Consider the following 13,609-nt stretch of genomic DNA (forward strand, 5'->3'; position numbering starts at 1 on the left):
CATCCTGAAAATGGATGGCCTGATCCTGTGTGATAGGTATACCACAGGTGCATGTGCCCCTCTTCCCAGAAGACCTTGCAATGTAGAAACCCTCCCTCCTTGTGCATCCGTCTCATCATGATGATCAGTATTTTCCTGTCAAGTCATAAACATGTCAAAAGCAAAAGGATCCTGTCAGGGAACTGCCATCGGAGCCAGAGGGAGAGGGAGGGCTCCAGAGGGGTTCCAGAGAGCGTCCCGGGAGGGAGAGAAGCAGCACGTCTTCTGGGGAAGGAAATCAGCGTAGCACCAGTGGAGAAGGGGGGCAGATGGGGGAATCGGCGAGGTGGCTCCATGACTCCTCGCCGGGGACCAGCGGGGAGAGTACGGGTCCTCCGCTGCCCACACCCTCCCTGCGCAGAAGGCTTCCGCGCAGGGAGAGCAGGCGGCGACTAGGCGTCAAAGAGCTTCTTTGCTGGAAGAAGTTCAAGAAACGCCCACTGACGGATTCTGCCAGCGATTGAGACAGCCACGGGCGAGTGGCTGTCCGGACAGAAAGGGTTCACTCAGGCAACCCAGCCAGGTGTGGCGCCGATTTACACATGAGCAACCCCTAGAACCATTACAGATCCAGATAACTGGGATATTGTATGTCTGTGTGCATGTGCCAAAATATTTAATTGGTATTCTGGAAAAGTAGTAGCAGCCACGGCATGTCATGGTGGATTTGCTCAAGTTTGACTTTAATGATTTTTGACTATGGATTTGGACGTTTACCATTTGTTGTAACTTGTCTTCCTAGCTTATGCCCTGACAGTGAGCAGAAAGCAAAAAGGATGGGCAGCTTTCTAACTTGTATGGCTGAAATTCAAAGTGATATTGTTAAGGGTTTTACATGGCAATGATCCCTTTCTACTCATGACTTTTTCCTGCTATGTCATAATGATTAACTTTTAGGGTAGCTTATAAAGCAGTGCAGAAACCTGAATTTAAAGATGTATACATAGGTGCATTCCTAAGATATGGGAAAACAGGATAGTTCGTCAGTCAGTGGAGATGCATAAAATGAAGGCGTCTGGCTTGAACATTTTTGCTACTCTAGTGCAGCATCAAAATAATGAAATCTCAGAATATCCAAGTAGACCTTACATAGAAGCTAGGTATTTTCATTAAACAAACAAAAACAACAGCAAAGGCGCCACCCTGGATTAAAATTTCAGATAAAATGTATTCTAACATCATGCCATAGTATTCTGTGACAACTGCTACACTTTGCAAACTTGCAAAAATGTGGTACTGGGTCCTGGTGATTTAAAATAGGTAGTGATACATATGGCAGGGTGAACTTAAATGAATTGATAGGGAATTGAAATTACTGTAAATATACTTTGTAATGTAGAAGTCGATGGGCAGCCACCATACCCAAGCAACATTGTCTTTGCAGAAGACTTGCATTATAACTGTAAGCATTTGTGGCAGACTTTAGGCAATCATTTGGTTGCGGAATAATGTGTTGCAAAACATTAGGTTAGAGTTTCAGTTAGTGTTGGAAATGTCCGTTTCAACTCCACTTATGCTGTAGGCTGCTGTACCTTCATGAGAAGGGCAGACAGAGAGGGGCCTCCAAGTTTCTTACACTATCCTGGTGCTGACTCGTTGACCCACTGAACTTCCTTCAGTGTTAAGACTGATTCTCTTAGGGTTGCTGAGCTGACCTCCCTCCCTTCCCTCCTCCTTCTTCCATGCTTCTCTGCAGGACAGACATACTTGAAATGAAACAGCAAGACCTATCAAACATGTATTTTCTGTAATAAATGTAGTTTTCTTATTTTCCAAACTCTAGAGTATCAGTGGTATTGCATCCAGAAAGTGTGCTGCTCCAATAGGAAATCTGGGTTAAGTTCAACTTCTTCCAAGCATTTAAACCCCAAGTGCCATCAATCGTAGCCACTCAGCAGCCAGTATAGCAGTTTTTGGATGTAATGTTTGTATAGACTTAACAATTCTTGAAAATTCCTGGATGCCAAGATCCAAGTTACGGGCAAGTACTATTTATTGAGAGAACTCCAGCAGAGATTTAAAATCACAAAATAAGCAGCAAGTTAAAGTGTGGAAATATAGGCTGTAAAACCTTCTTAGTAAGTTTCACAATTTCTCCCTTTAAAAGTTCCTTCCAGACTTTCCCTCTTCCCCCAGCAAATGAAAAGACCACATGTTTGATAGGTTTACTTACAAACCCTGAGGATCATCTAGTCCAACCCTTGCAATGCAGGAATGGCCATCCGGTCTTTGCTAAAAAACCTCCAAGGAAGGAGAGTCCACCACTGTCTGAAGAAGTCTGTTCCCCTGTCAAATAGCTCTTGCCTTCAGAAAGTTATTCCTGATGGAATCTCCTTTCTTGTGACTTAAAGCTTCCCGAGCAGGAGAAAACAAGCTTGCTTCCTCTTCCATGGGACAGTCCTTTAGATATTTGAAGATATTTATTTTCTAGGCTAAACATACCCAGCTCCTTCAACCATTCCTTATAAGGCTTCGTTTCCAAACCCTAGATCATCTTGGCTGCCCTCCTCTGCATGTTCCAGTTTGTCAATATCCTCCTTAAATTGTGGTGTACAGAACTGGAAACATTATTCTAGGTGTGGTGTGATCAAGGCAGACTGGAGTGGTACTATGACTTCATTGACCTGAACACTTTCTGTTGATGCAGCCTAGAATAGTGTTACCTTTTTTTTTTTTTGCTGCTGCACCACTCTGTTGACTCATGTTAAGCTTGTGGTCTATTAATATTCCTATATTCTTTTCACATGTACTGTTGGCAAGCCAGTAGTAAGATTCCTGTGTCTTTCCATATATCACTCACAAAAGCTGCACAGGCAGTAAAACCTAGCTTAGTTCTAGAGTGGTAAAAGTTCCTAAACTATTGCTGTAGGAATGTGAGAGAGGCTTGCAAAAGCCATGTGGCTGGAGCACTGAGCTTAGACCTCCTCACACATTGAGTTCACGGGTAGACTGGGAGAGGGAATAAAGGCTTGATTACCTGTTTCTAGAGCTGGACAATATATTGGTAAATTGTCATAAACTTGTGTGGCGTCCAGATCGTGAGAGCGTTTTCAGACATTTTGAGCTGGCAATACATTGCTCCAGCTGAAATTGCCTGCAGAGACTTCCTGCCCCCTAGCTGAGTAGTTTAACGAAGACTCTATGGCCCTCTGGCTCACAGTTAAAAACAATTTTTTGGTTTTTTTGAAAGGCAATTAAAATCAAGAATTGCTGAAAAGAAATGAAGCACACATAACTTCTATATGTCTGGATGGGTTTGTTAGAACAAAAATATTTTAAGGATGTGCTAAAAAAGCGTAGAGTGAAGGTGTTTGCCTGGTGTTAGTAGCCAAGGAGTACCAAAGTGTAAGTGCTAGCATTCTAAAACAAATTATTACAAGTGTGAAATGAGTGTAATGTGGCATCCATAACAGTTTCAGTTCTGTACATCAAAGTGGTTGTGTGGGCATATATTGGGCAAGATGATCCCACAAATAACCTGGTTCCAAGCTGTTAAGGGCTTTATATAATAAATGTAACAATTTGACCTTCTGGGTTCACATTCTGAGAAAATAAAGATGGTGGGCAGCTGCTGGCAAGTACAGTCGTACCTTGGATCCTGAACGCCTTGTCAGTCGAACGTTTTGGCTCCCGAATGCTGCAAACCCATAAGTGAATGCAAACGTTCTTTGGAAGCCGAACGTCCGATGCAGCTTCCGCAGCTTCTGAACATTTTGGAAGCTGAACGGACTTCTGGAACGGATTCCGTTCGACTTGCAAGGTACCACTGTACTTTATTTTGAAGCAAGCCTTGCCAGGATTAAAAAACAGAACAAAAATGCAGCAGCGGCACAATTGTCTGGGGATATTCTGGCACCAATGGGAACAGCGTAAGGGACTGCAACTTTAGACAGTGAAATATAAGTAGTGAAATATAAGTAAGTAGAGGGGAATATGGGGGAGGGAATTAACTATTGCCATTAATAACTTTCAGATCTTCTAGTGTGCCTTCCTACCACTGAGAGAAAGTTCTTTGACACCTGCATAACAGTGGCTTGATGGTGATGTTTGCATTAGTTATTAAATTGCCATGAAAGAGGATGCATTAGTGAGTAAGAAAGGGTTACTAATTAACTTCCTAGTAACTTACTGGATGAGGTGTGTTCCATGAGGACTGATTCTCTGTGTGTACATATGCCATATAAGTGAGCAAAGTAGGAAATCTTGTCACTGCTGCTTGAATAACTTTGTATTTTCTATATCTTTCATTTTGTAGTGGCTGTTGTGCCCTATTCTAAAGGGAACATGAGATTTGCTCAGCAAGACAATCAGAAATTCTAAAGGTAAGTAGGTCTTTTGGCACACAGAAACTTTAATGATATTCAAATGCTACCTTTTTTAGCAGAGGGTTTCTGTGTACATGTCAGGAAGGACTTTCTGAAGGTAAGAGCTATTTGACAGCAGAAAAGTTAAATTGGAAAAGTTTTTGTTGTCCCCTTTTAGATTAAAGTACAGTGGTACCTCAGGTTAAGAACTTAATTCGTTCTGGAGGTCTTTTCTTAACCTGAAACTGTTCTTAATCTGAAGACCACTTTAGCTAATGGGGCCTCCTGCTGCTGCTGCTGCGCCGCCGCCACCCGATTTCTGTTCTCATCCTGAAGCAAAGTTCTTCACCCGAGGTAATATTTCTGGGTTAGCAGAGTCTGTAACCTGAAGCGTATGTAACCCGAGGTACCACTGTATTCATAATTGACAGCCAAGAATCTGAGCTGCCTGTTCCTTGTGCAAAGCTACTGCAACACTGATGGTGAAAAGACAGCACATTGATTTCTGTCAACATAATGCTGAGTACATTTGGCATGTTCCACCTCTGAACATAATATGGTCCTCTTGCATCTTTGTTTCATTCGATAAGAGTGAAGTCCTATGCATGTCTTCTTATAAATGTGTCCTGCTAAGTTCAATAGGACCTACTTTCAGGTAATAGGATTGTGTACGCTTACAGCTGGAGACAAGGATTCAAAGTTCAGCATGTTCAAGTGGGCTTTAGGATTGTGCTTCTTGGTAGCAGCCCTTGCACTACAAACCTCCTTTGAAATGAAGAAGGCCTTCCATAAAAGGTTTCCTATATGGGTTCAGTTTTTTGTTTTTGACATCATTAAAAAGATTCAGCAAAACTATTTTATTTTCTGTAGCACTATCTCCATACAATATCAGATTATTACAATTCCTGAACACTTGCATTTTCTGATCATTCATTTCACTTTATTAAAATCAGTAACTTTTGGTCTGGTTTAATAGGTTGAGTGGCATGAAATTAGTATTTTATTTCTTTCTCATATTATTTTGTGTATTCTTTGCAAAAAAGAAGTGTGTTATTAGTGCATTTTAATCCCTCCCCCAATCTTTTCATAGGTTTTCATTCAGTGACATGAAATCTTAAAGTGCAGACCAAATAATAATAAAATGGGAGCAGCTAGCAGCAGTGTCAATGAGCTTCCGGAAAACGAATACTTAAAAAAATTGTCAGGACGAGAGAGAATCTCTGAGAATGACCCATTCTGGAATCAACTGCTCTCTTTTAGCTTTAATACCCCAACAAACAGGTAAGGTGTTTAGTAAATGTGTAAAAGATTTTAAGTAGTCTGAAGCTCTTGGGTGGTTGTGACTTTCATTTGCTTGTATTTTGCAGCTAGTGTTTATAGCCCTCTGCCTGCAGATGGTGCCTCTTTATTTAAAAAGCTCTTCAGCCCAGATACAGTATGCAGCCACTATGCTTTTTGCTCACCCTCATTCCTTATCTGCTATAGCAAGCAGGGTTTTGCCTTTCAGCAGGTGAAAAAAGGGATTGGGTGAAGGGAATGATAGAATAGTGGGAAGAGGGGAGATACAAGTGCCGCCTTTCAGTGATTTAGCAGCCCTACCTAGTGACAGTAATAGCCATTCTTCTTTCTGTTATTTGTGGATTAAGGTACTTCCAGGTGTCACAAAAGGAGCTGAGGTAAGTTTACATGCATGTCATGAACTCATTCTCTAATTTGTGGATGTCTTCTTAGACGCTCAGATGAAAAAGCATATTCCTGTTCATTCTTTACAATAACTATCGGTGTAAATATAGAAGATCTAAAGAGCTTAAAGTGTATTTATTTAATTGTTGAAGTCTTTCTATGAATTCAGCCATATTACTGTATTATTTGTGTATGCCAAGTTCATTTTCGACTGAGAGTTACTTGAGTGTCATGATTTTGGGTTCCCAAGTGGTGTTTTTTAATCAAAACCATTATTCATTTGCAACTGAGAATGGATTAAAAACGCACTATGTTGTGCTTAGCACTAGATGGTGCTGCTGCATGAGAGGAGAGCAATTGAGAGAGCATGCAAATACTGTAGCTTAATGGACACTTCAGATATAAAGTGTTTTTTACATAAATTTCCAGGCAGAAAATGGATGCAAATCACATAGACATTATCAAGTGTGTGATGTTCTCTCACCTGTCTTGTTTTACTATTTGTTCTTACATGAAAAAGCTGTGTTTGGGTGCAGCTTCCCAGCACACACAAATAGATATCCACGCACACTCTCCTCTCCTTTCCCTTTCACACACTCTGATTTTCCTTTAACAGATATGACCATAGTTTTCTGTGACTTCTGAATTGACAAACCATGGTTTGCATAAACATTTGTTTGCCTGCAAGCCAGTTCAGACTGGTTTGCAGGCAAGCTATAGTTTACCACAAAATACCCTGTGTATCAGTGTGTGCACAAGCCTAACTCTCCTAGCAGTAATTCATGGTTGAACCAGCCAGATTTTATTTTAATGTCTGCATTAATACATTCTGCTCTTCTGCCTCTCTTTACTAGTGAAATAACGTAGCCTACAAAACTTGAGTGCTTTGCTCACTTAAGTTGAAAATAAGGTTGAACTCTTACTCATTTAACTATAGTAATGTGTGATTTGCTTTACAAACTCCTTCCCCCCATCAGTTCTGATAAATACCACAATTAATCATGCATTTTACTGAACAAACACCACTGCTCTGTTCGCCAACTCTTACGGCTGCTTGGCACATAATGTTTCTTCTGTGCAAGTATAAGTAAAAGGCTCCATGCAGATCTGTGTTCATTGCTGCCACTTGCCCCTTCTTAACATGTGCACATGTGTGCTGTCTTCATGACCAAACACATAGTTTATTTCTCCCACTAACTGTACCAATGTGAGCCCATATAAGGAAAATGATGTGTAGAGACATGGAGTTAACTTTCAAGCAAGTATGTTCAGGATTGCAGCCTTATTTTAATTCCCAGTTTGATTCAGTTACCATTTGTGTGTGCTAAGTGCCTTTCCTTCATTCAGCTACTTGCTTGTTGGGGTGCTTGCCCCTCTCCTCTCTAGCACCTATACTTTTGTGGTCTGGTACAGGCAGCAGCCATTTTCGGTGTGCCCAATTAACATGTGATCGCTGATGCAGGGTCCTTTTGGGAGAAGACAAAATGGGCCATGGGAGCCAGGAATGGAACCCCCGCATGAAATGGTCACCTGTATTTGTATCTTGGTGGGTTAAGGCTACTCCTATGGGTATACTCCTATGGACGGAACGCGGGTGGTGCTGTGGGTTAAACCACAGAGCCAAGGCTTGCCAATCAGAAGGTCAGCGGTTCGAATCCCCGCAACGGGGTGAGCTCCTGTTGCTCGGTCCCTTCTCCTGCCAACCTAGCAGTTCGAAAGCACATCAAAGTGCAGGTAGATAAATAGGTACCGCTCTGGTGGGAAGGTAAACGGCGTTTCATTGTGCTGCTCTGGTTTACCAGAAGTGGCTTAGTCATGCTGGCCACATGACCCAGAAGCTGTACGCCAGCTCCCTTGGCCAATAAAGCGAGATGAGCGCCGCAACCCTAGAGTCGGTCACGACTGGATCTAATGGTCAGGGGTCCCTTTACCTTTACCTTATGGGCAAAGAAGTAAAAAAACCCTTCAGCATGTATATTTCAATGAGCCTTCAACCTGCTTTTATCAAAATAACATACTGTTTCAAACATGTGAGCACATTTTTCTAAATGTACTTTTTCACAATGCGTTTGGACTGTGTTCCCACTCTGTTTGGTCATGGCTAATCTTTACCTGCTGTTCCCTCACCCATCTGCTAGGTTGGCCTAATATGTAGCCTGTTTTTTCTAAAAAATAATGGAGCTGTATCTGTGGGTGTATATGCACTTGTTCAGATACCCTGACAGGAAGCATGAAGAAAAACTGAAATAAATGTTCAGGGACTCAGCTATGCAGCTGCGAATAAAACGTTTTGAATGTGTTGTAAATTGCAATATACAATTGTGACACTAGATAGCAACTGTGAGCTATAGCAAAACAATTTTAACAAAAAGCATTTTCACAACATTTTTAACATAATATTTTTTTGGAAGCTGCCCAGAGTGGCTGGGGAAGCCTAGCCAGATGGGCAGGGTATAAATTATTATTATTATTATTATTATTATTATTATTATTATTATTATTAACATGTGTGTAGTTTCCACTCAAGTCACCGTTTGTAGTGTTCCTTTTTGCTATTGTTAACAAGTCAGTTCTGCTACTGTGTGTAATTGTTAATGTTAATTGTTACTGTGTGTAATTGTTAAATTTTAAAACTATTTTAGTGGCCTTGTCTAGATGGGTATGTGTGGAGAGGAAACTGGTATGTACAATGTGGTATGTTGAAATAAAATATCATTTGAAAGCTTTTCACAATCTTTCCTCCATAAAGCAATACAGTGGTGCCTCGCAAGACGAAATTAATTCGTTCCGCAAGTCTTTTCGTCTTGCGAGTTTTTCGTCTTGCGAAGCACGGTTTCCCATAGGAATGCATTAAAAATCAATTAATGCATTCCTATGGAAACCGCCTTCAGACCAGGTCTGGGGAGACTTTTCCGCTGTCCCGGGGCGATCTTAAAATGCTGGCGGGCGGCAGCGAAGGCTTCGCTGCCGTCCCCCAGCATTTTAAAAGCCCCTGGGACAGCGGAGACTTTTCTGCTGTCCCGGGGCAATTTTAAAATGCTGGCGGGCGGCAGCGAAGCCTTCGCTGCCGCCCGCCAGCATTTTAAAAACCCCGGGACAGCGGAGGACTTCTCCGCTGTCCGGGGCGATCTTAAAATGCTGGCGGGCGGCAGCGCTGTCCCGGGGCGATTTAAAAGCCCCCGGGAAGGCAGGCAGGAGGGACAAAGACTTTTGCCCCCCGCCCGCCTTCAGAAGAGGTCCTGGACCTCTTCTGAAGGCGGGCGGGGGGCAAAAGTCTTTGCTCCCCCCTGCCTGCCTTCCCGGGAGAGCAGAGAAACGCAGAGAAGTCTTTGCTCCCCCCCCCCGCCTGCCTTCAAAAGCGGTCCGGGGGCTTTTAAATCGCAGCCCCGGGGCGATTTAAAAGCCCCCGGGAAGGCAGGCGGGGGGGGGGACAAATACTTTTGCCCCCCGCCCGCCTTCAGAAGAGGTCCTGGACCTCTTCTGAAGGCAGGCGGGGGGCAAAAGTCTTTGCTCCCCCCGCCTGCCTTCAAAAGCCATCTGGGATAGCGGGAAGCGCTTCCCTGCTATCCCGGACTGCTTTTAAAATGCTGGCGGTGGGGAGCAAAGCCTTTTGGCCCCCGCCGGCCTTCCTGGACCTCTTCTGAAGGCCGGAGGGGGGGGGAAGGCTTTGCTCCCCACCGCTAGCATTTAAAAGAGGTCCCCGGAGATTTCCCTATGGGCTTTCTTCTTGCGAAGCAAGCCCATAGGGAAATTCGTCTTGCGAAGCGCCTCCAAAACGGAAAACCCTTTCGTCTAGCGGGTTTTTCGTCTTGCGAGGCGTTCGTCTTGCGGGGCACCACTGTACTTTGTGTGAGTGGTCCTGTACAAGCTGAGGGGTACATCTCTCTTCCCTGATCCATGGTTAATTGCCCTTAGTCTGTGGGAGGTAGGTGAAGTTCACAATCAGTACAAGTGTGACTAATGAACAAAAATATTCATATGTATTTCCTTTATGTGGCTTTGATGATAATCTGTGGTCCTGCAGATGTTGTTGGAATATACCTCCCATTGCCCCTGAATATTGGGTATGCTGGCTGGAGTAACGAGTGTTCAAGTGCGACAATATTAGGTGGGCCACAGGTTTCCCATTCCTTCCTTAATCCTTCCTATCCTCACCAGTTGCCTTGCCTTTCCCTACTGAATGCTATTTTGTCCAGTTTGGCCTTCCTTTAATAAGTTGGAAACCATCTCCTTCTATTGTCTTTTTCACTTCTCCATCTCCCACCGTGAAAAAAAAGAAAACCATTCTTCCCTATCCCTAACTAGTCAGTCATTCTGTGCTCTAATCATAGGTGAGCACTTCCTTGTTTATTTCTTATTGTTTGTTTAAGGGAATATTGATCTTGGCATCCTTGCCATTTGTCTTGGAGAGACCCAAGTGTGCAGAAACAGCAGTGATATTAGTAATATTCACTGTTGAGTCTTGTAGTATAGATGGAAATGGTTCTGGTTCCTTAGCTTTGTAGCAATAGGAATCTTGGTGCAAGCTTTACCTTGACATACCTAGCAGGTGTAAACTTGTTGAAACCTTTGCTCCAGAGTCCTTCACTTCAACCTGGAGAATGTGGTTTAAACCTGCAAGGCAGGGTGAATTTTCTATGTCAAGCTTGTAAATATTTCTTGACTTAATTTAACATCACTTTGACTGTGTAGTCACTTATTATTGCTAGTGTTGTGAAACAATTAAAATTAAGTAGCTGTGTGAGATAATTATCATGGATTGTGCAAAGTTTTCCCAAGAGTAGCATTGAAAGCCCATCAGTTAAAACTAAGATTACTGTTGATAAGTATCATTCCTTTTTTTAAAAAACGTAGGGAATATATGCATCATTTATGGAAAATGCCTTTTTCTCCCATCATCTTTGGTGAACAATGGTTAGCACATTGCAGATGCGTACTGAGTACTAGCTGTTCCTTGAATAATTAATTCAGGGTATGTGCCATTATGTGAATGTTGGTTCCTGACTTCATACTGATGCTTGTAACATTCATTGTTCACTTCTGAGTATTTGATCTTACATGTAACACCAACATATCTTTAATTCTGTGAAACACAATGCTTTTCAGTGCAGCCAGTTCTCATATTTAGTTGCCAATCATCTAAGTATAAATATGGATTTGCATGTCTGAGCCAACCCTGAGGCACATCAAGTCTTCCTTTGATATGCTAACTGTCTTCCATCCCATGGTAGATAGGTAGGCAGGATTTTTTCAACCTCACAAGCTATTTTTCAGACACCTATTTTTTTTCTTGGAGTATAACTGTGGATCCTTGGTTTGTAACTAATTTTTACAGGGACCATATTTTCTTCTGAGCAAGTGTTTGAAGAACCAGTAACATTGGTTGCTTCCACATCAGCCCAAAATGAGGCAAAGAGCTCCTTAACCCTGTCCAAAGTGTGAGCAGCAAGGGATGCTTGGGTGAACAGGTTAAAATTATCCTCACCAGAGACCAATAGAATCTTAATGAATTCATGAAAACTTGGGTGGGATGAGGGTTCTAGTAGATAGAGCAAGTGACCCTGTTGAAGCCCTTGGTATATCAGGTAAGGAAGGCCAAAGAAACAGGCTGGATGGCTGCTGTAGTGCAGGTGAAAGATGTGCTGTGAAGCTGACTAAGCGCATCTGACAACATAACTCTGCCTACTCTGTTATGGTGAGAGCAGTGAAAAAGACTCACTTATTTGCCTCTATTACATCCTCAGGTGGCTGTCCAGTGGAGCTTTTCAAATTGTCCGACATCTGTTAAAATCTACCCAGGACATGGAGTTTTAGACCCTCTATAGCAGGGGTCAGCAACCCTTTTCAGCTGTGATCCGGTCCACTGTCCCTCAGACCATGTGGTGGGCCAGACTATATACCGTATTTTTCGCTCTATAACACGCACCTGACCATAACACGCACGTAGTTTTTAGAGGAAGAAAACAAGAAAAAAAATATTCTAAACGAAACAGTGGATGTATGATTTTTGTGGTTCATGGTGTGGCCACAGACATGTGATCTGACAGTGAGTTTGGAGTAGCCCAATGCAAAAATCCTGAGGATCCATGCTTTGTAACCACATTTTTGCACCACTGTGGCCCCAGGCAACAGTGGGTGTGTGATTTTTTTGATGCAAGATGTAGCCATGGACATGCTTTGTGATCTGATGATGAATTTGGGATGACCCAGTGCAAAAATCCTGAGGATCCATGTGGATCCGTGCTTTGTAACCACGTTTTAAGTGGGGAGGGAAGGAAAAGCACTCAAGGGAGAAGGAACACGCATGGGGTGTGTGGAGAAGGATGCTGCTAATAATGCAGGAGAGGGGTATAAGGGGAGAAGGCTCCTCTCCTCTCCCACTTTGCTCCTTTAAAGCAAGCAGGCTCCCTTTCCCTCTCTCCTCCCCACTCAGCGGTTCTTCTCCCACTTTCCTGTTTCAAAGCGAGCCACGGAGGAGGGAAGGAAGGGGAACCATGGATCCTCTGCTCACGACTGCAGCAGAACCCCCCCCCCCCGCCACCCATAGGCATTCGCTCCATAACACGCACAGACATTTTCCCTTACATTCTAGGAGGAAAAAAGTGAGTGTTATGGTGCAAAAAATATGGTATTTTGGGGGGAAATGAACGAATTTCTGTGCCCCACAAATAACCCAGCGATGCATTTAAAATAAAAGCGCACATTCTACTCATGTAAAAACACCAGCCAGGCCCCACAAATAGCCCAGAGATGCATTTTAAATAAAAGGACACATTATTCTCATGTAAAAACATACTGATTCCTGGCCCGTCTGCGGGCTGGATTTAGAAAGCGATTGGGTCTTATCCGGCCCCCGGGCCTTTAGGTTGCTTACCCCTGCTCCATAGCAATTTTGACACAACATCCACATTCACTGCAATCTGCAGTGAGCGGGCCAGTGCAAAAATTTGCTGCAGCATCTTGGGATCAGTTCAAGGTGCTGGTTTTGGTGTACAGCTTGGGACCAGGATATCTGAAAGGAGTGTTCGAAACTCAGATATATAAACTAGGCACCACATGCAGCCTTCAGCCTAGGTTACGGTCAAAGCAACGCTACCTGAAAGATAGTCTTACCCCTTATGTAACCCAATTGATCACTGCACTTTGTAGGTGCAGGCTTTTGGAATTCCCTCCTGTGAAATTTTAAACAGATACCCCCTCTGTTGTCTTTTCAGCACCTACCAAGACCAAGCATTTTATTTGGATAACTTTCCCATTCTGCCAACTGTATTGGAATTGCTTTTAGATGTTTCAATTGTAGATGTTTCAGTTGTTTTCTTGTTTGTGTGCTTGCTTGTGTGATAATATAATAGACATTTCAGTTGGCCACTGCCACTTGTCTTTGTCTTAGCTTGCGCATAACGGGAGGGTTGTGCTTAAGGCCTCATGGTGTTCACCCTGCAGATTAAAATGATTGAAAGAGACATAACCCATGTTTCATCTTGAGAGAAAGTGCCTGAGGTGCATATTGGTGTGTGTGTGTGGTCCTTTGGAGAAGGAGGTCCTGCTTGGCTGGATTTCGTTTTAAAAATTCCAGTTGCCTG

The 13,609-nt window shown here is 43.0% G+C and overlaps 1 protein-coding gene across 5 annotated transcripts in view; it reads left to right on the forward strand.

Moving 5' to 3' along the window:
- Positions 1–13,609, forward strand: part of DYM (dymeclin) — a 165,673-nt gene that overhangs the window by 8,948 nt on the left and 143,116 nt on the right. For all 5 annotated transcript variants that reach the window (XM_081929707.1, XM_081929711.1, XM_081929708.1 and 2 more), the window contains exons 2-3: positions 4,295–4,361; positions 5,434–5,624. In XM_081929707.1, coding sequence (XP_081785833.1) covers positions 5,485–5,624 — 140 coding nt within the window. In that variant the 5' untranslated portion in view covers positions 4,295–4,361; positions 5,434–5,484. The remainder of the gene's footprint in view (positions 1–4,294; positions 4,362–5,433; positions 5,625–13,609) is intronic.

This window comes from Podarcis melisellensis (assembly GCF_964234715.1).
Source record: "Podarcis melisellensis genome assembly, chromosome: 11".
Lineage (NCBI taxonomy): Eukaryota > Metazoa > Chordata > Lepidosauria > Squamata > Lacertidae > Podarcis > Podarcis melisellensis.